General features: G+C 45.5%; 1 protein-coding gene across 1 annotated transcript; it reads right to left on the reverse strand.

Annotated features, from left to right (window-relative positions):
• Positions 1–980: 980 nt before the first annotated feature.
• Positions 981–18,308, reverse strand: FAAP20 (FA core complex associated protein 20). The gene is made up of 4 exons (XM_074975640.1): positions 18,139–18,308; positions 6,592–6,739; positions 4,410–5,053; positions 981–1,155 (listed from the first exon to the last, which is right to left on the reverse strand). The coding sequence occupies exons 1-4, from the start codon at positions 18,240–18,242 to the stop codon at positions 1,083–1,085; spliced, it is 969 nt and encodes a 322-aa protein (XP_074831741.1). The 5' UTR covers positions 18,243–18,308; the 3' UTR covers positions 981–1,082.
• Between the last annotated feature and the right edge of the window lie 7,227 nt (positions 18,309–25,535).

The raw sequence follows: 25,535 nt of genomic DNA on the forward strand, positions 1-25,535 counted from the left end.
TAATTAACTGTAATAGTCTTGAAAACCAGCAGGAAATTGATAAGTCATCTATAATTTTAAAGCACAAAATCTGATCTTAAATAATGAAAGCCAACCATAAAAAAAGTGTGATTTGCTGAACAAGGAAACTGTACTTCATTACATTCTTACGTAAGTATAAACAACTTTCCACTTGTCTAGGGGCAGCACCAAGAATATTTTGAGCCTTGTTCTACTAGCATAATTACATTTAGCATAGTTATGCATTTAGATGCTGTGAGAACATGTATATATTGATTGAATATAATTGATATGAGGTGTGGTATCTTAATTGTTTTAAACAAGAGGTTTTAATGAAGCACATTTTCACTTACAGGGAAGAGAATCAGAGACAGCGATTTTAAAAAAATCCAGGTATGTTTCATCTTTACAAAGGGAGCAGTCTTCCATCCCCAGTCTGGGATATACCACCATATATATACACACAGCATTACAGAACAAAGCAAAATTCCAACTATGTTTTTATTTAAACTTTTTTTTCAAATAAACATGAACTGAAATTTAAAAGCCGAAACAGGCATTAGGTACTACAGCACTTTTAAAGTATCAGACAATTGACTTTCCAAAGAATTAATCATTTGGAACCTGATACAAAGTTTACAGAAGTTACTTTGAATTAGACAAATTAAGTCTTAAGAAAATGTCTTGTATCATTCTCTTCCTGCTGCACCTGTCAAAAATATAACTATTTGAATATATGGTAAAAGAAAATATACACTGTACTTGAAGGAGTCATAATACTATATTCTTGAGATGCATTCTGTTGGGAATCCATGGCATCCAGAACAGTGTCCACTTTTCTTTTTGCAGGACCAAGGCAACAGTGTGCATACTGATGGGAAAGGATCAGAGGACGTTAGCAGGCTGATGGTATTTCTAACCTTCCTCTCCCTCCCTCCCGCCCCTCCCCCCCCCCCCAAAAAAAAAAAAAAAAGTTGGGGAGAGAGTTCAGTACACCTTAAACCAGGACACATTTTCTTGATATACTTTCCCTTTTGTTGTAGAGATTCATGTTTTAGTATCCTGACTTCTTGGCTCTTCATTCACCAGATCACATCATCTGCACTTTCAGACAAGCATTTAGCAAGATGGCTATCAATATCCAACTGAGACAATCTGCAAATTAGGAGAGAATTCGTTCATTTTATCAGAATTGCTGATCAAGTCAGCTTCCTTCAATTACTTGCAGTCCCCCAAATTTGTTTTGTTTTCTAGAAATCTGAAAAAATGCTATATGTCATTTGTAAGAGTCAAGTCATTCTTCTGTTCTGCAAAATGGAAAACTGACATTTGGATATGCAGTATTACAACCATGTTTTCATTTTTAATAAAATTTCACTCAACCACTTTCTAAAATAAATGTAAAAGTCCATTTAACATTGGGACTGTACAGACTTAAAGTTGCCATTAACTAGATCAGAAGCAGTTCTCAAACTGTGGTTCAGGACCCCATTTTAATGGGGTTGCCAGGGCTGATTTAGACTTGGTGGGGCCTGGAACCAAAGACTAAGTTCACTCAACTACTGAGAGCTGGCAGCAGGGCACAAGTTACAGGCCCTCCTGCCTGGGTCTGAAGCACCTGGGCTTCAGCTTTGGTCTGTCTGCCTGTCTGGAGAAGTGGGGCTTGGGTGGGCTCAAGCTTTAGTTCCCCTCCTCAGGTCATGTAGTATGTCAGAAGTTGTCATGGTGCCACTAAGTTTGAGAACATTTAAATATATCAATTACAAAATGAGCAGTGTGGGGAATATTCAGAAGCCTTTGAGAAAAGCTTCTGGGTATGTTCATTCTTTCACTCAGAGAGAAAAAGGTAAAATGAATTCTCTGTAAAGCACCTTTATAGCTCAGTTAAAAAAGAAATCTGCTCCCCAGCAATACAACCAAAATTATTAGTTGAAAGATAAGTGTGAGTCCAGAGGACAGTCTTTTCTCTGTCACTTCTCAGCAACTGCTGAGGAGACAGCATGAATACTGCTAAGCGGTATGGTACCAATAGTCTATTTTATTCATTTCTTACTGCAGGTGTTTGACTGATTCAGGAAAATAATTAAAATATAATTCCTATGAAAAGACAGATAAATAATACAGGAGACTGAAGTCATGTTTAAGGCCTGGCTTGACAAAGCCCTTGCTAATATGATTCAGTTGGGGCCGGTCCTGCTTTGAGCTGGGAGTTGAACTGGATGACCTCCGGAGGTCTCATCCAACCCTAATCGTCTATGATTGGCTTGTCTCCACTATTGGGTGGCCAGTGAGTGCTGCAATTGATCCACTGGGGTCAATTTAGCAGGTCTAGTGCTAAATCAACTGTCAGATCCTTGGACATTGACTCCAGTACTCCAACAGAATGAGATGAGTAAAGGGAACACAGAGTGGACCTTGTAGTAAGTAGATCAGGTCAAAATAACTTTGATCAACTTTCTCCCATAATGTAGACCTGCTCTATGAACAGTAAAGGCATGGGAAGCTGCCCCCCAACCTACACCCACATACCACCCTGATATGGAAAGGCCACCTATAAATATGAAAGGATATGCATCCACTCATTTGGTCTTTAGCTCTCTTTGTGATTTGAACACTAGCTGCCCACAAGGGCTTTAACTGGTCCACCAAATAGTTGACAAATAATTAAAGAGCAGAAATGTAGCACTTTAAAAACTAACTGATTTCTTCAGTGATTAGCTTTCATGGGACAGACCCACTTCAGATCAATTTCTAATCAATTCTCTAATCTAAATCACAAATCTCTCACTCTTTGTGAGTTAGAATACATATTCAAATTTGACACATTAACATATTGTATGAATAGAGACATCAACTACCTCAAGCATTACAAGGACTGCTTCTGCTTCCCTTCCTTTGATGCTCCTAATTATCTCAGACAGGACAATTAACATCCCCCCCACCTCTCACCCCCTTCCTTCTATCCTGTTTCATTTGTCAGTTTTTATTGCAATTTTTTTCTCTTCTATACTTATGTCAGGCTGTACTGGGAATGAAATTGATCTGATGAAGTGGATCTGTCCCACGAAAGCTCGTCACCGAATAAATCATGTTGTTAGTCTTTAAAGTGCTACCTTTCTGCTGCTTTGTTTTGTTGGAGTACAGACTAACACAGCTACCTCTGTTACTATTACCAAGTATGTAAGATATGCTACTCTATAGCTCAGTGCTCAGGCCAAATTGATTACTAATGTTGCCTGATTTTTAGATTTAGACACAAGATAAAAGACCAAAAAAAAAAAAAAAAAAAAAAAGCCCTCACTTTACTTGTTGTCAGGGCTGGACTAACTATTCTGGGGATTTAGAATTATTAGATTTTGTGGGGCCATTAACAAGGAGTTCAGAATGGAGAAGGGGACTGCAGGTCAAAGGAGGGTGAGTGTGGAAGAGGGTGAAGGCTCTGGGGTGGGGCTGGGGATGAAGTATTTGGGGTGCAGGAGTGGGCTCCAGGCTAGAGTCAAGGCATTTAGAGTACAAAAGGGGCTTAGGACAGGACGTGGGGGAGTGGGATCTGGGTGAGAGTTGAGGTGCAGGAGCAGTCAGGTTTGTGGGATCCTGGGAGGGAGTTAAGGGCTGGAGCATACTCATGGTTGAGCTGTGGGGTCTAGGAGAAAGATGGGGACTTAGGGGTAGTGGGTTGAAGTGCATGTTCTGGGAGGGAGTTAGTGTGTGAGAGTGGGCTGGAGGATTGGAAGGCAAGGCACTCACCTGAGGCAGCTCCCCTTTGGTTGGGGGATGAAGGAAAGCAGTGTAGCCCATGCTGCCCTGCACTTGCCTGCAGGCACTGTCCCGTTTCCCCACCCCACAGCAGCTCCCACTGGCCGGGGAGCCACAGGACCACAGGCTGCCAGCAGGGGCAATGTGTGCACATGGCTTCTCCTGGTACTCCTGGAAACTTGGCTCCAACCCAGTTTGCGTGAGGGGGAAAAAAGCACCACACAGAGCCACCTCCCTTCCTTCCAGCCAGGCAGGGCCAGAAAACGCTTAGGGTCTGCAGTGGCTGCAGTCCAATGGTCCACAAAAAGATCTCCACTTTGGATGGCCTAGAGATCTTTTTGTGAGGGTCCCCTTAGTTCAAGGTCCTGGGCTGCAGGCACACACTAAAGCCCCTTTTCTAATCTGGTCCTGCATATATACAAAGTCAAAATAGGGCTCAAATTTAGCTTTCCTTAGAGCAATATAAGATAGTAATCATGTAGACCTTTTTCCACCTTTAAAATAGACTGTCCAAGCACTAAGTAACACTTAAAAGGTGACACTTCAACAGTAGAACCTTTATCATAATTTGCACAGCTTGTTTATAGGGAAGACCCAACCAGACTGCCATGTTTGTATACTGTAAAAAAAGTGTGTTTTAAAGTAAGACTTACATTCCAGTAAAGTGGATTAGGCACATTGGACAACTGTCAAGAGTTATACTGTCTGCTCTCTGATCCTCAGCCTTTTCCTCAGAGCCTTCCGTTCTGGGGATGTCAACAGAAGATTTTATTTCTGCAGATGTAGCTCTGGTCTCACATAATAAAACATTGTGTTGGTGCATTTCTGTATGTAACTGTCCTTTGCTCTCATTTTCTTTTTTCTCTTCACTTGTCACAGTCCCTTTAGAAAGCTGTTGAGGGCAAAAATATTTCACAAAACTTGGGGTAGATGCTGGCACAGAAAATAGTGTTGAATCTGTACATGGAGTGTGTTCATACCTTTCTTCCGAACTGAAAGAAAAAGAAAGGCCTGACCTTTTGCTGACATGTTTCATTCTTAGGTTCTCAGCTGGACTGTCATTAACTGCAAGGGATATTTTCTCAACTACAGGAGCAATATTTAGTTGTTTTTTGTCTGCCGTGTCCTCCCTTTCCATTAGTTGATCAGTTTGAGTTTTTGATATATGATAGAAGCTTGGATCCTTTTTATTAAAAGCTTTTTCTTTGCAGAAATATGGAAGAGGTATCCACTGAAAATCTTTCATTCCAACCTTAAAGATTTCTGGTTTTGGGGAGCTCTTCTCATTTTCAGAACTCTATGAAACAGAAAAATTTCTCCTTCAAAACAACTGCAATTTCTTCCATTTGTAAAAATAATTCTAGACACATCATTTACAGGTATACAGAAGCCAAAACTACAATAAGGAAATTGCCTAAATTTGAATTAATAGGTCTTGTCCATATTTAGTTTCTGATAAGTGAATGTTCATTAAGAACTTCCTTGTTTACTTCAACTTATAAATAGAGCCTGCGCAAATACAAAACTGGTATCCACATCCTCAGCTGCAAACGTAAGTGGTTGATATCCTCATCTGCAGATGTGGACACCCATGGATATTAGAGCAGATTCCCACAATTAGCAAGGTTCTAGATACAAAGCATTATCCACATCCACCTCTGTGGGTATATAAAGATATCTAAGGATTTGCAGGGCTTTGTTTACAAATGGGAAGGAAAGCCTAGTTACTGTGCAAATCTTATGACTGAACACAATGAGGATAAGTTTTCTTTTAGTACGTTTCAAAGAACTTTAGTAAAGTAATCAAAAGAAGATGAAGAAAAAACTTTAATATGAAAGGGTTCTTTGTTTGTCTCACTTCTGGAAATCTGCACATTATTTTGTATTGTGGTTGAATTGAGGGCCCGCTCTCTCCCACCATCAGATATCACAGACCTATTGTGCTAGGCACTGTCAGAACACACCTCCCTTTGTGTAAACCTAGTACTCGTAAGGGGTAAGGGAACTGGCAATCTTGGGACTCAATTCCGAAAGTTCCACTTTCCACAGAACTGGGTGATATAGCAGAGGAACTAACACTCCAAGGCTGCATCTACACTAGCCCCAAACTTCGAAATGGCCACGCAAATGGCCATTTCGAAGTTTACTAATGAAGCGCTGAAATGCATATTCAGCTTTTCATTAGTATGCGGGTGGCCGCGGCGCTTTGAAATTGACGCGGCTCGCCACTGTGCGGCTCGTCCCGACGAGGCTCCTTTTTGAAAGGACCCCGCCTACTTCAAAGTCTCCTTATTCCCATGAGCAGATGGGAATAAGAGGACTTTGAAGTAGGCGGGGTCCTTTCGAAAAGGAGTCCCATCGCGACGAGCCGCGTCAATTTCGAAGCGCTGCGGCCGCCTGCATGCTAATGAAGTGCTGAATATGCATTTCAGCGCTTCATTAGTAAACTTCGAAATGGCCATTTGCGTGGCCATTTTGAAGGTTGGGGCTAGTGCAGACACAGCCCAAGAAGCGAACTTTCTTCTGTTGTCCCATTTCGAGCCCAGAAGGTGCTACCAAAAAATCTCGGGAAAACCTAAAACCTGGTCCTTTTTTTGGTTTTTAACTAGAATCAGTAAGCTTTTATTTGGAATTGGTTAGAATCTAGAATTTTAAACAATGGCATTCCATGGAAGGCCTAAGTGAAATCTGCTTATAAATTCCACTTTAAAACCCATCATTCCTCCACTTCAGATAGTCTGTGGTAACAATTGACATCCCAATCTGAAGAACAAAGAGATTTGTCCTCAGAGAGAACTTCTAACAGAAAATGTAGGAAATCTTCCAATACTTTACCTGTCCAAAAAATTCTGGTAAATGGGGCACTGTTTTCCAGTTTGTGTATTTTATATCTGGATTTACAGCTTTCAGTAGCAGCATCCACATATTTTCTGACTCACTCAACTCCTGTTGTTCAAACCAGGAGACTCTGTTGGCCAATGTTCTGTTTAAAAAAAAAATTGTAGGAAGATGCACTACAAAATGCTATTAAAACCACTTAAGGAAATCACCCCCCATAGCACAGATGCTTCCTCACACATGAAGGCCTCCAACTTCTGGTGTATAAATTTAATACCTGCTGTAATATTAAAGTATTGGACAATGCCTCAGACCAATGGTTCTTAATTTTTTCCATTGTAACCCTGTTGCAATATAGTTTTGAGAGTACCCCTTATCCAGAATGATTGACCCTGAAGACAAGATTGCAAAAACTACTGTTCTGAACAACTCCAGGTAAGTTGGCTCTTTTACAGCAACTAGACTCACAAAACGAGTGTTCTGTGATTACACATGGTTCAGGTTAACACATTTCCTAATATGTCTCACAACTTGCTAAATCTCATATTTCTACGTTGCCAGGAGATAGCTAACTTCTGGGAAACCAAGACGGCTCTTTCGGTTCTTAAACAAAAAAGAACTCCACCCTTGGTCACTTTTTTAACTTTTTATAATTTGCAAATGTCTTCCATAAAATATCTGCCAAACCATCTTAAAACATAAAGCCAAGCAGCCTGACATTTCAATAAACATGATGCTGTTCTCTTGTCCATGAAGTTCCGCCCACGCCAATGGCTTCTCAACAAGTTAAGGCAGGTCAGTTCCATAGCTAATGCTGCCATCACCAACTCTAACCATCTTTGGCTGTCCTATGCCAATGGATCGGGTATCTATATGGCAACTGAGTGAACTTGGAGGTGGCCTTGCACTACAAAATACAAGAGCCTCTTAAACCCACTACCTTCAGGGCTGTAGTCAAGTTTCTTAACAACTTAGTCACCACACTTCTGTGCTCCATGCTATACATATAAGGCATGTCTTGTCAAATAAGGCAAGTTTATAAATGCTGATTTTGGCCATGTCTACATTGCCAATTTACTGTGCTGCAACTTTCTTGGCCGGGTTGTGACAAAACAACCCTTTAGTGCAGCAAGTTAGAGTGATATAAAGCACCAGTTGAAAAGGGCTCCCCTTGTTTAGGTTTACATGAAGTGCTAGTGCTGGGGCCACACTTTCACTTTAAAGCACTGCTGTGTCAGGACTATGTTAAGGATAGGTTTAGCTTTTGCATTCTATAGACTGCTAACTGCATGGGATTATGGGAAAAAGGGATGTCATTGTACTGTGTACCACAGTACTTAGTTACCAAGGTAACCTCCATATGATATACAACATGCTATTTCTAACACACCCAGCAATGAAGCACTAACATCATAACAACACTGAACTGTTGCATTTGACAGGTCTGGTTGTTGGGTTTTGTTGTTTGGTTGGGGTTTTTTTGGGGGGTGAGGTATTGGAGAGCCACTGAATTTATTTAACAAGCTTTAATCCACTAACACCACCACCATCCACCCACACAAAGCTGCTTCCCTTTCTTTTCCTCTCTGTGCCTGGAGACTGTTAATAGGCCACTTCACTTTGAATGGTCCCTTGAAATGTATACTCCAACAAAACAAAGCAACAGAAATAGTAACAGAGAGAGGTGCTAGTCTATATACGATCAAAAGAAAAAAGTGGTCCAGTAGCACTTCAAAAGACTAACAAAATAATTTATTAGGTGATGAGCTTTTGTGGGACAGACCCACTTCTTCAGACCATAGCCATACCAGAACAGACTCAATGTTTAAGGCACAGAGAACCAAAAATACTAATCAAAGTTGACAAATCAGAAAAATATTATCAAGGTGAGCAAATCAGAGAGCAGAGGGGCAGAAGAGTGGGGGGAGTCAAGAATTAGATAAAGCCAAGTATGCAAAAGAGCCCCTATAATGACCCAAAAAATTCCCATCCTGGTTCAAACCACGTGTTAATGTGTCGAATTTTAACATAAAAGAGAGTGCAGCAGCCTCTCTTTCCAAACTGTTGTGAAAATTCCTCTTCAGTAAAACGCAGCCTTTCAGGTCACTAACAGAACGGCCCACTCCATTAAAGTGCTGGCTGACAGGTATGTGAATCAGGAGTGTTTTTATGTCTGTTTTATGCCCACTAAGTCTTCGTCTAAGAGCGTTTGAGGTCTGTCCAATATACAAAGCATCTGGGCATTGTTGGCATGTGATATATATGGTGTTAGTTGAGGAACATGAGAATGTGACAGGCCTGTTCTCTCCTACAGACAACGTCCCAACCTTATGAGGATTCTCACAACAACCCGCAGTCTATACCGCAGGAATGCCAATCCTGGAACTTATCCTTGCAACAAGGCCCATTGCCAACTTTCTCCACATACTATTCTGGAGATACCATCACTGTACCTAACCAGGTTATTCACAGAATCATGGGCACATTCTCATGTTCCTCAACTAACATCATATATGCCATCATGTGCCAACAATGCCCAGATGCTTTGTATATTGGACAGACCTCAAACTCTCTTAGACAGACTTAATGTGCATAAAAAAGACATAAAAACACTCCTGACTCACAAACCTGTCAGCCAGCACTTAAATGGAGTGGGCCGTTCTGTTAGTGACCTGAAAGTCTGCGTTTTACCGAAGAGGAATTTTCACAACAGTTTGGAAAGAGAGGCTGCTGCACTCTCTTTTATGTTAAAATTCGACACATTAACACGTGGTTTGAACCAGGATGGGAATTTTCTGGGTCATTATAGGGGCTCTTTTGCATACTTGGCTTTATCTAATTCTTGACTCCCCCCCGCACTCTTCTGCCCCTCTGCTCTCTGATTTGCTCACCTTGATAATATTTTTCTGATTTGTCAACTTTGATAATTTTTGGTTCTCTGTGCCTTAAATATTGAGTCTGTTCTGGTATGGCTATGGTCTGAAGAAGTGGGTCTGTCCCACAAAAGCCCATCACCTAATAAATTATTTTTAGTCTTTGAAGTGCCACTGGACCGCTTTTTTCTTTTGAAAGCAGCAGAAATGTAGCACTTCAAAGACTAACAAAATAATTTATTAGGTGACAAGCTTTCGTGGGACAGACCCACTTTTTCAGATCAATTTCATTTCCAATACAACAAGAAGTTCTGTGGCACCTTCTAGACTAACAGATATTTTGGAGTTTAAGCTTTCATGGGCAAAGATCGGCTTCGTCAGATGCATTTGACAAAGCGGGTCTTTGCCAACAAAAGCTTAAGCTCCAAAATATCTGTTGGTCTATAAGGTGCCGCGGGACTTCTTGTTGTTTTTGAAGATACAGATTAATTTGGCTACCTCTCCGATACTTATTTCCAATACTGGCTGACATATATAAAGTACAGAGGACCAAAAAGAAAAAAACTGACAAATCAAATAGAAGGAAGGGAGTGAGAGTTGGCAGGATGTTGATTGTCCTGAGATAATTAAGAGCATCAAAGAAAGGGAAGCAGTCCTTGTAATGCGTGAAGTAGTTGATATCTCTGTTCATACCACCTGTTAATGTATCAAATTTGAGTATGTATTCTAACTCAGAAATCTCACGCACTAATCTGTTATTAAATTGTCTGTGTTGCAAGACACAAATTCTCAGATCTTTAACAGAATGGCCCACTCCATTATTTTGTTGGAGTACAGACTAACATTGCCCCCTCTCTGTTACCTTGAAATGTGTGTTAACTACTTATGTTAAACGAAAAAATACTGATGTCTCAGAGAGGGAGCCATTTTAGTCTGTATCTTCACAAAATCAAGAAAGCAGTCCTATAGACACTGTTAGTCTTTAAGGTTCTATGGAACTGCTTTCTTTGTTTTGAAAAAAATACTGAGTTCATTTCCCAGATGTGAAGAAAAGCTCTTTATAAGCTTGAAAGCTTCTCTCTCTCCCTCTCACAAACAAAAGTTGGTCCATTAGAAGATACTACTTCATCCGCCTTGTCTCTCTGATATCCTGGAACCAACATAGCTCCAAGAACACTGCATATAGGCTCTATCTCACGACAGTCTAATAAAGGCCACATATGGAATACCTTTAATTCTTTAGCATTTACTATAAATGTAAGGGTCACTAGGTGATCATTTTTTGCTATACTGTATCTGGAAAAATACACTCATTCCTTGCTATACCAGCACAATTGGTTCCCAACTTTCTGCTCATAGGTGAAAACTCGTAAGAGGAACACTAAATTCCCATTAAAATACATGCAAAAGTCTCTGTTTTGTTCCAAGTGCTCCTAATTCGGCAAAGGAGTGGCAGCATGTGGTGCTGCGTTTGAAAGGTAAGTTACCTTCGGGTTGCGGGGCGTTGGAGAGGGTTAAAGGCTGGGGGCAGTTTGGGGCCATGAGCAAGAGGGAAGGTTAAAACCTGGTTTCAGGTTGGGTCTGTGGGGCAGGCCACGGAGCTTAAGGCTGTGGCAGGTTGGGTCTATGGGAAAGCAGGGTGTTAAAGCTGCAGAAGGTTGGGTCTATGCGGTGGGTGGGAGGGGTACAGGCTGCAGCAGGTTGCATCTGTGGGGCAGGTGGGGGTTTCAGGCTGTGGCGGGTTAGGTCTGTGGGGCCGGTGGGGGGCTCAGGCTATGGCAGGTTGGGGTCAAGGCTCATATTAGTGGGGGGGGGGGCTGGGGGGGAGGGTAGTTCACTTGTTTAGTGAACAAAGGTAGGTATGTGTGTTCATCGTTTTAGTGAGTACTCACAAGTACTCATTTAAGGAAGGGTGAGTGTATTCGGTTTTCTTAGCAAAGGGCTTGTATTCTAGACTGTGTGGAAGTGTATTTAAAGGTCTGCCCTTCTCACTATTAAAAACCAGAAACAGGGATGTCACCTGTTATACGTTTGTTGGCCCAGCCCACACCACCAGCTGGAAAAACTGCCTGTAACAAACACTTTTCAGGAACTGAACTTGAATCATTTCAGGATCCACCCAAATCTCTACAGTGGGTGATTTGTAATTCATTCAAGTTCTCTGGAACAGGACTTTATGTCCTACAGGCAGAAGAAATGCTGTTGCAAACAGATCAGCAATCACTATAATACAACTGGTAAAAAGTACCACTTTCCCAACTCACACATGCAAAAGCAGTGTGACTGTTTTACGTAAAATACAGTAAAAAAAACAGTAGTTTTGGTTCTCTGTGCCTTAAATATTGTGCCTTAAATATTGAGTCTGTTCTGGTCTGGCTATGGTCTGAAGAAGTGGGTCTGTCCCATGAAAGCTCACCTACTAAATCATTTTGCTAGTCTTTAAAGTGCTACTTGACTGCTTTTTGTTTTGATAGTGTATAGACTAGCACGGCTTCCTCTTTCTTAATATGCAAAAGCAGCGTTTGCATGGAAAATACCAACAGTTACATTCATTTCCATAGTCCAGTATTGGGTAGGCGAACAAGGTGAGCAGCGAACAGGGGGCAGCAGCTAACAGGGGGCAGCAGCTAACAGGGAAGGGAGTTTGCCTCTGGGCAAAGCGTCCTAGAGGAGCTTGGGTGAGTGTGGGATTTGGGGGGCTGTGTGGTGAGCTGGTGGGCGAATGTCTGTCTGTCTGTTCAGCTATGTTACTTTGCGGAGAAGGGCAGTTTGATCAGCTGCCTGGGTGCCTGAGCTTGTGCTGTGCAGAGAAGAGCAGTTTGCAAAGTGTGAATTGGGGGAGTTCCCTGCCAGGTGAGCCTTCAAGGCTGATTAGACTGGAGGCAAGGCTTTGAGCCAGGCCTGACCAGCTAGCAGCTCTCTCTATAAGAAGGGAGCTCTCAGAGAACAAGGTGAGCAACGAACAGGGGGCAGCAGCTAACAGGGAAGGGAGTTTCCCTCTGGGAGTTCGCGAAGGGAGGAGCCCCGTGTTTGTTGTCCTTTTCAAGTATGGTGTTCCACCTGTGCTCTGCAACGCAGCACTATCTGGAAAAGGAGTCTCTGAAGAGAAGAGTCTGAAGAGCGATGGGGAAAGGTGGACCTGGGGGCACTGAGAGCAGCTGGGGGGAGAGGGGCCAGTGCAGTGAGGAGGGTGGACATGGGAGCAGATGGGGGTAGTGGACTGGGGAGGGTCCTATGGTGATGGTAGCTGGGGGAAGGGGCAGCGAAAGGTGGGGAGGAGGGTCCCAGGTATATGAGGTCATTGCTCTGCAGGGAGCTATGGTGACTCATGGTGACAGAGAGGTATGAAGTAGTGGGATCCTTAACCACATTCTCCACACCCCACTGCCTTGTGGGTTATGCTGGGAAGGAGAAAGGCTAAGGGAGTAAACCCTGACAGAAAATCCGGAGTGAAGTCCGAAGGCGGTTCAGTGTCAACTTCTGGCACTGTCCCGGCAACTCCTGCAGCTGAGCTGGTACCAGACATGGAGGTTATCCTCTCCTTTGGACTATATCAGTAAAGCCGAGAGGGGGACACTGGTGTCTGGGCAGCCCAGTGTCTCCATAATAAGTGCCCAGGCTCGCGCCCGGAGAGGTACTCCGGCATCACTGAACAGCGTTGCATCAACGCGGGAGGCAACAGATACCGGTTATAAGCTCTTGCTCGACTGGGGTAGAGAACGAGCGCTAGAGGTTGCCTTCGACGGTGGGAGAGATCCTCGCATCTCACTGGACAGTCACCGCCCGCCTCAAGCTGGGCAGCCCCCAGCCAATAGGGTACTGTCCCGCCACAGTTCACCTGCCTCGCTGGGTGCGTGAGGCTTAAGGTTCCTGAATCTGACAAGTGACTGAAATTTGGGCACCCGGCAAACCAATAAGAAAATCAACAAGAAATGAGAAACATCAACAATTTAAGCTTGCTTGCTGGAATGTGTGGACCATGCTGACCGGCTTGACTGAAGATCTTCAGGCCATCAGTGACACCCAAAAGACCGCTGTCATCAACGAGGAACTGAAGAGGCTCCGAGTTGACATCGCTGCACGGCAAGAGATGCGACTCGCAGATTTGGAATCTCTAAAGGAAAAGGACTACACTTTTTCTGGCAGGGTAAAGCCCAAGAAGAACCCAGAGAGCATGGTGTTGGCTTTGCTGTCAGAGACACCCTTCTACAAATGGTTGATTTAGTCATGGGCGGATCAGAAAGACTTCTTCGGATCATGCTTCAAACTTGCGCCGGTCTCGTCCACCTGATCAGCGCTTATGCTCCAACCCTGTACGCCACACCAGAAGTAAAAGACAAGTTCTATGATGTGCTTAGTGCTGCTGTAGCGCAAATACCTGCTCGTGAACAACTGTACATCTTGGGTGACTTCAATGCAAGAGTTGGAGCTGACTGGGCCTCATGGCCTTCCTGCTTAGGACACTTCGGTGTGGGAAAAATGAATGACAATGGACAGCGTCTCCTTGAACTGTGCACGTACCACAATCTGTGCATCACAAACACATTCTTCCAAACGAAGCTACAGCACAGAGTGTCGTGGAGACACCCACACTCAAAGCACTGGCATCAACTAGACGTGGTCATCACTAGGCGTAATAACCTCAAAAACGTCCTTCTGACATGCAGCTATCATAGTGTTGACTGTGATACAGATCACTTGCAAGTTTGCTCCAAGCTCAAGCTGAGACCCAAGAAGCTGCACCGCTCTAAACCTGCTGGAAGGCCCCGCATTGACGCCAGAAAGATGGCAAACTCAGAGAAAGCTGAAAAGTTCAGAGAGACCCTCCAGGAAAATCTGCGCAGCAGCCCTGGGGGCGCCAATGCAACATCCAAATGGCAACATCTGAGGGATACACTTTACAACACGGCCTTGTCGGTGTTTGGAAGAAGAGCTAGAAACACGAACGACTGGTTTGAAGCTAACTCCGATGAGATGATTCCAGTCATTGAAAAGAAGCGTGCTGCACTCCTGGAGCACAAACGCTCACCGAGCCAGAGTACCCAGCAAGCACTTAGAGCAGCCAGAAGAACAGTACAGCAGACAGCCAGGCGCTGTGCCAACAACCACTGGCTCCAGCTATGCAGCAGCATCCAGACCTGTGCTGACTTTGGTAATCTCAGAGGAATGTACGAGGGTATCAGGAAGGCATTAGGACCCACCCAGAACAAGATGGCACCTCTGAAATCCAACTCTGGTGAAGTCATCGCTGACAAAGCCAAACAGATGGAGTGCTGGGTTGAGCACTACTCCGAGCTGTACTCACATGAAAACGTTGTGGTTGACGCAGCCCTCGATGCCATCAAGCTCCTACCAGTAATGGACGAACTGGATCAAGAACCGACTGTGGATGAACTGAAGACAGGCATCGACAGCATTGCAGCAGGAAAGGCCCCTGGCCAGGATGGTATACCACCAGAGGTAATCAAGCATGCCGCGGACACACTCCTGGAACCCCTACATGAACTACTGTGCCTGTGCTGGAAAGGGTGAGGTTCCACAGGATATGCGCGACGCTAACATTGTAATGTTGTATAAGAACAAAGGAGACAGAAGCGACTGCCAACAACTACGATGGAATCTCCCTCCTAAGCATCACTGGTAAACTGTTCACTCGCGTCATCCTTGGCAGACTCCAGAAGATTGCTGAGAGGGTGTTCCCCGAATCACAGTGCGGATTCCGTGCAGAGAGGTCTACCGTTGACATGGTCTTCTCTCTAAGGCAGCTGCAGGAGAAGTGCAGGCAGCAGAGGAAGCCACTCTACATAGCCTTCATCAACCTGACCAAGGCCTTTCACTTGGTCAGCAGGGATGGTCTGTTCAAACTGCTCCACAAGATAGGCTGTCCTCCAAGGTTACTCAGATGATCCAGTCGTTCCACAAAGACATGAGAGGAACCATCCAATATGACGGTGCATTATCGGATGCTTTCAGAATCAGGAGCGGCGTCAAACAAGGATGCGTGCTTGCTCCGACATTGTTTGGGATCTTCTTCGCACTCCTCCTGAAGCATGCCTTTGGATCTTCAACAGAGGGCATTGTGCTGCACACAAGATCTGATGGGAAACTGTTTAATCTTGCAAGGCTGAAAGCAAAGTCTAAGGTGCGGGAAGTCCTCATCAGAGACATGCTGTTCGCAGACGATGCTGCTGTAGTGTCTCACACAGAAGACTAGTTTCAAAAACTGCTCGATCAGTTCTCCAAAGCGTGCAAGGACTTTGGGCTTACCATCAGCCTAAAGAAGACAAACGTACTCGGTCAGGATGTTGCTGAATCCCCATCAATCAGCATTGACAACTATAAGTTAGAGGTCGTCCACGAGTTCGTTCACCTCGGGTCCTCCATCACTGACACCCTGTCGTTGGACACTGAGCTAAATCGGAGGATCGGAAAAGCGGCCACAACTCTGTCCAGACTCAGCAAGAGTGTGGAATAACAACATGCTGTACACTCACACGAAAATGTAAGTCTACAGAGCCTGCATCCTCAGCACCCTCCTTTATGGCAGCGAGACTTGGACCCTGTATGCCCGCCAGGAAAAGAGGCTGAACGTCTTCCACTTGCGCTGCCTCAGGCGCATCCTTGGAATATCATGGAAGGACAGAGTGACCAACACCGCTGTCCTCGAGCAAGCTGGAATCCCAACCATGCACACCCTCCTCAGGCAGCGTCGACTCCGCTGGCTTGGCCACATCCACAGGATGAATGATGGATTCCAAAAGACATCCCGTATGGTGAGCTAGCCTCTGGCAAAAGACCTCCCGGACGCCCCCAGTTGCGCTACAAAGATGTCTGCAAGAGAGACCTCAGAGAGGTAGACATCGAGCTGGACAACTGGGAAGAACTAGCAGATGACCGCAGCAGATGGAGGCAGGGGTTACACAAGGGCTTTCAGAAGGGCGAGGTGAAGATCAGACAGCTAGCAGAGGAGAAGCGAGTGCACAGAAAGCACAATAAGGACTTGCCAGACACCCACTACATCTGCAAGAGATGCAGCAAGGACTGTCACTCTTGTGTGGGTCTTCATAGTCACAATAGATGCTGTAAATGAAGTCCTCAATTGAAACTTTAAAGGGCGTGATCCATAGTCTATGCAGACTGAAGGATGCCTACTACTACTACTACTGCCTACTATTGGGTAGGCCCTCTCCACACTAACGTAAAATTGAAGAGGTCTTGGTTCTTTCACTAACACAAGATAGTCAAGTAAAAGATACTAGTTCATTTGAACTGCTGGTATCTACATAGAAATGGCATTTGAAACTACTGGTATCCTTATAGAGGATGGTATTCAGGTATTTTTACCAGGAGGCTGTTTAAAAGGATTAAAAAGCATAGAAGCAGCAATGTAAACAAAATCCCTTATGGCGTATAATGCCAGCCTCCAAAAAACTTGGCTTTTTAAAAATAATGTTATACTAGATCCTGGCTTCCTCCTCCTTTGCCAAGCATCTTCTGGCTAAGACATGGCCACAGGCAGAAAAGGAGAAAGCGCTCCACTGGCAGAAGAAGCCAATCTCCGAAGAGCTTGTTGATTTTATAGGAGGTCTCTGTAATCCAGTGGTGGACAACCTGTGACCAAGCAAAGTTCTGTGTGTGGCCTGCAAGACATATTGTTACCTTTGCACACACACAGGATTGCCAGATTCCTCTGTTTTCCATCCACATAGGTCCCCCCACCGCCAAGCAGTATTACTTAGGAACAGCAAGGATAGGTGAAGTGAGGTGTGCACTGGTTGAGCACAGCATTGACGGTGAGAGCCATAACGTCCCTCTGCATCCAGTCAAAGCACTGTCACCCTTCAATGGGCACACGCGGCAGACTGCAATTAGCAAAACCACCCTGTCCCGGGAGAGCATCTTGGGTAGGACAATCTTGCAGCCCTCTGATATGAAGAAGGGACAATCATGCGGCCCTCTCACTGGCCTAGCTGCCCACCACTGAGAGCGAGAAACTTTCAGAACAGTGGAAGACCGCGGAGTCCTGGGGCATCTTAAAGACTAACAATGTTATTCGGGCGGGAGCTTTCAGCCCACGAAAGATTGCGCCCAAATAAGCCTGTTAGTCTTTAAGATGCCGCAGGGCTCCTCGTTGTGCAACAACAGACCGAGCCGGCAGCTCCCCCGAAACCCAGAAGGCAGAGCCCCCCACATCCGCGGCTCCCGTGTTGGGCGGCGGGCACACATGGTGCGTGCCGAGCCCGCGAAGGTGCGGGTCTCCGCTCACAGCCGCGGCTCGTGGTGCAGGCGGGGCCGTGGACAGAGACCCTACAGCGGCCAAGGCGCCTCTCGGGTGAACCGGCTGTGCCCAGCCCCGCTTCCCGCCTCCCCCAGGCGGGCTGGGCCCACGGCCGCTCCGCGGCCAGCTCGTGGGCGGGAGGAACCAGGGAAGTTAGGGGCGCTCCCGACCGAGCTGAGAGGCGCGGCCCAGCGATGCTGTAGCTCCGCCGTCTCAGGGCCGCTGCCAGCCCCCCGCCCGGGGGAAGCCGGTTCCCCTTCGACCGCCTGGGGAAGCGGTACCGGAGCCCGCCCGCTCCAGCCTGGGGTCTAGGACCGGATCTGGTCCCCTCCTTCTCCTCCTCCCCTGCCGGGGCCGGGAGCCTCGCCTCAGCCCCGCCCGGCCTGGACTCACTGGCGCCGCGCGGGGGGCTCCCGGCCCGGGCTGGGCTCCCGGCTGCGGCCCGGTGGCGCCTTCCGGGCCTTGAGGCGCAGTTTGCCGCCGCCCTCCTCAGACATGGCCGGACTGAGGGGCCTGTTCTGCGCCGCGCAGCCCCGGCCTCCCCTGAGGCGCCCGCCCGGCTCCACCCGCGCGGGGCGGGGCCACTGAGGGAGCGCGGGCGCGGCCTGGCCGAGCTCGGGCTTCTGAGGGGAGAATGGCGGGGGAGCTCGGGTGGCATTAGCGCGTCTCCCGGACGGACGGACCGGGCACAGTTGCAGCGAGCGGTGCCCGGACCGTCCGGTCAGACAAGTTGGCAGCTCTCGGCTCTGCGCCGCAGGGGGCGGGAGAGTGCAGATTTGCGGGAGGCACAATGGGGGTCTGTCCTGGGGGATGTGTCGGGTGAGGGCATAGCGTGGCTGTGCCCTGTGGGAGGGCGGGTGGAGGGAGGATATGGCTCTGCCTTGGGATGTGGGCGTGGGGAGAGCTTAGTTCTGCCTCTGGGAGTACAGGAGTGTAGAGGAGTTCGGATCTGAATGGGTTGGGAGCTGGTTTTGTAATGTTCAAAACTAACGTCTCTAGTCTCTGTTTTATTCAGGGCTGGGGATGGGCAAAAGGGAATGGATTGCCTGTTCTGTTCATTCCCTCTGGGGCACATGGCATGGCCACTGTCGGGAGACAGGAAACTGGGCTAGATGGATGGTTGGTTTGACCCAGGATGGTTGTTCTTATGGACCAGGCACTGTGATTTTGTGGGTACTAATAGTGGGACTGGGGCATTGTTGCAGTAGCCCAAATTTAGAATGACGAGGAGAGGACAGTGGTTCCCCACCCTGAAGGTTCAGTAGAAATAACTCATCACTGAAGTTGGGAAGGGGAGCGTAGATCAAGCACACAGTTGTAGGAAAAATGGCTGTTTTGAGCCTAGTATATCTGTTTCTTTGTTGCCCATTCTGTCTTCATGCAGGTACCCCCCTCCTCCCCCGTCCCAGCCCCTCTGGTAAGGGATATAGAGAATAGGCCAATTGGCAATTGTCAGAAAATAGGGTGTGATGCAGGTTGTCAATTCTCTCCTCAGACCCAGCCTTGCCAAGGGACCCTCTTCTGAGTCTTGATGCCAGTGGCTACCCCCATAGTGAATCTTACTGGGCATACAAGTGGTTCTAAGAAAATCACAAAACTGAAGGACATGCTTTGAACTTGCAAGGTATTAAGTGCTCTCAATACTCTTTGAGGGACTGGTGGCATTAACAGAGGCCATTGGTTCCAGAAGATATACAACACCTCCCAGAGTTGGGCTCTGATTTGAGAAACATCAGGAGGGCAGAAAACTACAAAATCAAATTTTAAAGCAAAACTTAAACATCGCTTTTAAAAAAAAATCTCTGGTGCGAAGTACTTTCTACAGGAGTCAGTGCAGCAGCTTTAGTAACAAAGGTAGGTTGCTGAGAATCAAGTCTTCTGCAGAAATTTCATAAGTTTATTTCATTGTTTAAACAGCATGTGCATGATATTTGTTAACATGCCTGAATATAATCCTGGGTGTAGTGCAACTGAATTCTGAAAATGCAATATTTGCCCATTAGGTGGGCCCCTTTTTGATTTGTTGGACTGTATTTGGTCAGATGCGGACACTGAGTTAGCTAAGATGTTCCTTCATAACAGTGGGGCATCCACACTATAGGAGGAGGGAACATGTAATCAGAGTTTGGTGCAAATGGACAAGAGGACTAGAACCTCAGCTGTGTTCATCATTAGTTTATTGATTTTGTGCCCATGCCAGAGATCTGTTTACATTGGCATACAGGTGAAGTCAGCAACCTGATTGCTAATTCAAATAAGAAAGATGATCAGGAGTGCATCTCTGACCTAGGTCCTCTTTCAAGAAGGTATATCAGTGAAGCAAGGTCATTTGTCTTTTCTGGGAAGAAACTCTGTGTGACGTAAAATGAAGTGGTCTCTAGAGCAGGGACATAACAGGCAGTTTGTTACACTAGTTAGGTGCAGCCCATTCAAATATAGATATGCTACTAGAACTACCATAAGAGGAAAATCATGTAGACATATGGAAAACCAAACGTCCTTCAGTCACCACAGGAAGAATTGTAACTAGAAAATAAAAATTGTCCATCATTCTCAGTGCTTGCCTGTACCCACCTAGCACCAGCCTGTGAACTGCAGTAGGGAAAAGCAGGGTCAACCAATTTGGGACAAATGGATAGATGGCAAAGAGCTATGTATTATTTATTTTTATCTATCTGTCTGTCTGGAATATAACATATGAACTGCGTTAATGGGTCAGACCAGGGGTCTGTGCAGCTCAGTATCCTGTCTGCCAACAGTGGCCAATGCCAGGTGCCCCAGAAGGAGTGAACCAAACAGGTAAGCTGTGTCTATACTAGCCCCCTCTTTTTGGAAGGAGCATGGTAATGAGGGATTTCAGCAGATGGTAATGAGGCACTGCCATGAATATGCGGTGTTTCATTAGCATAATGGCAGCTACATGCGATTCAAAAGTGTCTCCTCGGACTTTGAAAGCCTCTTCTTCCCAAAACCAAATGGGAAGAAGGGGCTTTTGAAATCAGGGTGTCCTTTTGAAAGGCCCCCCCCATCTACACGGGTGGTGTATGTTTCGAAAGCAGCGCTTTCGAATTGCATGTGGCTGCCATTATGCTAATGAGGCACTGCATATTCATGACAGTGCCTCATTAGCATCTGCTGAAATCACCCATTACCAGGCCCATTCCAAAAAGAGGGGGCTAGTGTAGACATGGCCATAACGATCAAGCATTCTCTCTCCTGCCATCCCTCTTCAGCCTCTGACACACACAACCTAGGGACACCATTCCTTACCCACCCTGATTAATAGCCATTAATGGACCTAACCTTCATGAAATTATCTAGCTCTTTTTTAAACCCTGTTATAGTCCTCGCCTTCACAGCCTCAATCGATAAATAGATAGATAGATGATAAAAATAAGTGCTCAATGCCCTACCCCAGAGCCAGGCACCTTTAGCCATGGCTCCCCACCCCCTGCTCTTAATTCAATCCTCCTCCTGTCCCCCAGAGCCAGGCACCCCCAGCTGCCTCCCCCACAGTGATGGGCAGCACTCCTGACATGCCCCATTTAATGGCTCAAAGATCTGTATGCAGCCCTAGAGTTGAAGGTTGGCCATCCCTGTTGTAGAGTGAATTTACTGTTCGTGAATGGTGCCTGATTGTTTTGGGGACTGGAAACCTGATTTTTCCTGCACTATGGACAGCATTAATACCAGCTCTCTCACTTCATTGCCGCACTTAATGGAGGTATTTGTTTCTGTGACCCATTTAGCCTTGGATCTCTGTGCTGAGGATGTCAAGCTGGTGTCAATGAGTATTAACTTTACTGCTGTGTTGTTTTTTTAGGTATCTCCACAAGTTACTGGACACATTTGTTCATGTAGGCTATGCCAAACAGCAATTACAGAACAGGCATCTTAGTCATTGCATCTGAGAGTCAGATTTGAACCAGGAAAATGATGTTTAGATCTCACAGTGGATTGCTGCATATCAAAAACACCTAGGCAGGTATTACAGATGATAGGCACCATATCATACTGCCAGCCACTCACTCTGCAATTAAGACCAGAGGAAGAGGGGTTGAGTGGTTACTGCCCTGAGACTTGGAAGGTTTTGGGTTTGATTACACAGCTTCACTCTGTGGTCTTGGGGAATCACTAAGTTGTCTTGGTGCTTCAGTTCCCCATGTGAAAACTGAGGATGAGTGTTTTTTAATCTCACAGTGGTGTTGTGAGGATAAATATAATTAAGATTGAGAAACATAGATATTACAATAGTGGGGGCCATAGAAAAACCTTAAATAAGCCATACATGGAAAAACTACTAGGACTCACCATGCCTGAATTCTGGTATTTCTTGAGCTTTGTGGTCAGGCTAAATGAATGTTGCCTCTAGAAAGAAACAATCTTGAGTTTGTTTTAGAAATACTAGTGGACACATAAGGAAAACTGTGAGTCTACTATGTTTGGTTCCTGGAACCAGAGCCTCATGAAATACATACATGGTTGTAACAAGCCAATTGTCATAGAATTCACCTGGGCTTATGGATGCTGCTGACATTTGAAAGTTGCTCCCCAGTCAGCTGAATCGGCATTCCTGGAAACTGCCTGTCCTGTAAATGATAAAGGATTTGAAAAACTTGCCTTAGAGTGATGGAGTCAAGGAGCTCAATTTAGTTTAACAAAAAGAAGGTTGAGGGTTGATTCTGAGTAGTTATATGAGAAACAAAACATTTAATAATGGAGAAAGCTGCAACAATCCAATGGCTGGCAATTAAAGTTAGGCAGGTTCAGATTGGAAATGAGGTGTCAATTGCTGATTGTCTGTTGCTGACCATTTTTAAACAAGTTTTGGTGTTTTTGTGAAAGATCTGCCCAAGGAATTATTTTGCGGGGATTCTGTGGTCTGTTATACTACAGGTCCAGCTGGGTGATCATAGTGGTTCCTTCTGGCCATAGCAGACTCAGGACCAGGTGAGCTGATGACAAAGACAGGAGGACTTGAAACAAATCATTTTAAAGTCAATATGGGGAAGGAAATAGTGATGGGAGCAGAAGAGGAAGATGAGGTGAAATAGACCTGGGACAGCAAAGGAAAGGAAAAGGGGGAGTAAGAGAGTAAGTGAAGCAGAGGAAATCAAAACTTACTGAACTCCAAAGGCTCAAAAAAAAAAATGCATAAAAAGAAACAGAAGGGCCATGTCTACACTAGCCCAAAACTTTGAAATGGCCATATCAAAGATTACTAATGAAGCACTGAAATACATATTCAGCACCTTATTAGCATGCGGGCAGCCGTGGCACTTTGAAATTGCTGTGGCTCAGTGCTGCGCAGCTCGTCCAGGCGGGTCCTTTTCGAAAGGACCCTGGGAATTTGAAATCCCCTTATTCCTAGTAGATAGGACTAATTGAACTAATTTGAAATCCCCTTATTCCTAGTAGATAGGACTAATTGAACTAATGTGAAATCCCCTTATTCCTAGTAGATAGGAATAAGGGGATTTCAAATTCCCAGGGTCCTTTTGAAAAGGACCCCCGTGTGGATGAGCTGCGTGGCAGCGAGCCGTAGCAATTTCGAAGTGCCTCGGCCGCCCGCATGCTAATGAGGCGCTGAATATGTATATCAGCACTTCATTAGTAATCTTCGAAATGGCCACTTGCATGGCCATTTCGAAGTTTTGGGCTAATGTAGACGTAGCCTAAATATTTTACTACAAAACATGTCAACTGTAATATCAAAGTAAAAAGGGTTTCTTTTCTTCCTTTATTATTTTTAGTCGTAGCAACTGTGCCAGGAGCATTCTAATTAGTACTACCAGTATTCTCCACGTGGCGGCAGCAAACCAACATCTCATGCTTTAAAGAATCCAAATTGTTCCTTTTTTAATATGAGTGAGTGGCAGCACCAGCTCTGATAGCTTTATGTGCAACTATGCTAATGTCTGTGCAGTTGTATGCCTGCATGGGCATATTTATGTTATGTTAATAGTGATGTCTCAGTATGACCACTTCAGTTTACATTAATGTGGCTGTGTTTCTCTTTGTCTTGCCCTGGACTTTGCATGACAGTCCTCATCTCAAAAAGTTGATGTTTTCGTAATTTTGTAAAATGGCCCCATTGTTAAATATGAATTGGCAGAAACAAGAAATCAACAGCTATTCTTAATTTTCTTGTTAAATGTGTATCTTAATATGAAACTATTTTTGTATCCATAACATTTGCAGAAGGTGTTATGTAGCTGAGAATAAGTGAAGGGAAAAATCAAGCTTACAGCGTGGCAAGGACTGAAAAATGAAGCACTCATTAGTGGAAACCCAAAGAATCAGGACAAATAGTTTCAGTGCTAACAGTAAAGTCAAAGTTAAAAGCTTTAATTGCTGTTGCAATCCTAGCCCTAACATTTTCTGTCTGTTGGGGCAGTTCAACTGCATATGCTGAGAGATGCAATTTTCTTGCATTTAATGTGTGTCAAATGTACTGTTTCTGGGGTAAGACTTCAAACCCTCTTACACTTGTAGTAAAGCTTTACACTGTTGGTCTGTCAGTTTCCATGAGTACTCACATATTGATACTACCCTTATAAAAACTTCATCCCTATTTATCTCCTACATGCATTCAACATGTTTGAATCTGCCTTTCTCTGGAGTTAGTTCAATCTAAACTTAACTTCTCCCACTTGCATGAGCCAGATACTAGGGCTGTACTCCAAATTGGTTTTGTGATACAGGCATCTGTCTACCAAAACTTGCAAGAAAAATCTCATATTATTTCACACAGCCCCTACATGAACAGTCACCATGATTTTTGTCCTTTGAAGAGGAAGTGTTGCCTACTGGTTAGAGCAAAGAACTGCCCAGAAGGACGGGTTCTAGTCTTGGTGGTTCTGCCACTTTGGACAAAGTTATTTCTGTGACTTAATTCTGCCAGCCATACACCAAGGTAACAATCATGGAACTTTCATGGGTAATGAGGCTTAGGGCAGGTCTACCTGAAAGGCAATCTTAGATATACAATTCCAGCTATAGCAATTGTGTAGCTGGAATCAGTGTTATCTCAGATTGATTTATCAGGCCATCCTCACAGATGGAGGTTGACAGGAGAAACTCTCATGTTGACCTCCCTTAGGAGAATGAGATGAGGAGTACCAGGGTCAACTGTTGAGCCCTGATGAGTCAATTTAGCACATGCCCCCTAGGCACACTAAATCAAATCCCAGAAAACAACCCTGACCAGGTCAATCTGCTGGTAAATATAGGGGTACCATTCCGTAACTGTAATAACGGTGATGCTTGAAGAGCCTCACATGAACATTGCCCTAGAAATGCAAAGTACAGTAGGGTCCCCACATTCGTGAACTTAAGGTTTGTGGATTCAATTACTCGTGAGCAGCCACTTCTCCAGGGTGCTGGCAGCCACCGCGTTCCTGGGGCTCCTGGTAGGAGCGCTGTCAGCTGCCGCTTCCCCAGGGCTCCAGGCAGGAGTGCTGGCAGCTGCCACTGTCCAGGGCAGGGAGGACCAGCAGCCACCACTTCCCAGGGCTCCAGGTCAGAGAGCGCTGGTAGCTGCCACTTCCCTGGGGCGGGGAGCACTGGCAGCTGCCGCTTCCCTGGGGGCCTGGGCAGGAGTGCCGGCAGCCACCGCTTCCCTGGGGACCCAGGCAGGACTGCTGGCAGCCACTGCTTCACTGGGGCTCCAGGCCAAGAGCACCAGCAGCCATTGTCTCATTGTGGCTCCAGGCAGGAACCCCAGCAGTCAGGCTCCAGGCAGGGAGCTACTGCCATATTTGTGAAATTCAACATTCGCGAGGGTTCTC

Source organism: Carettochelys insculpta, chromosome 23 (genome assembly GCF_033958435.1).
Source record: "Carettochelys insculpta isolate YL-2023 chromosome 23, ASM3395843v1, whole genome shotgun sequence".
Taxonomy (NCBI): domain Eukaryota; kingdom Metazoa; phylum Chordata; order Testudines; family Carettochelyidae; genus Carettochelys; species Carettochelys insculpta.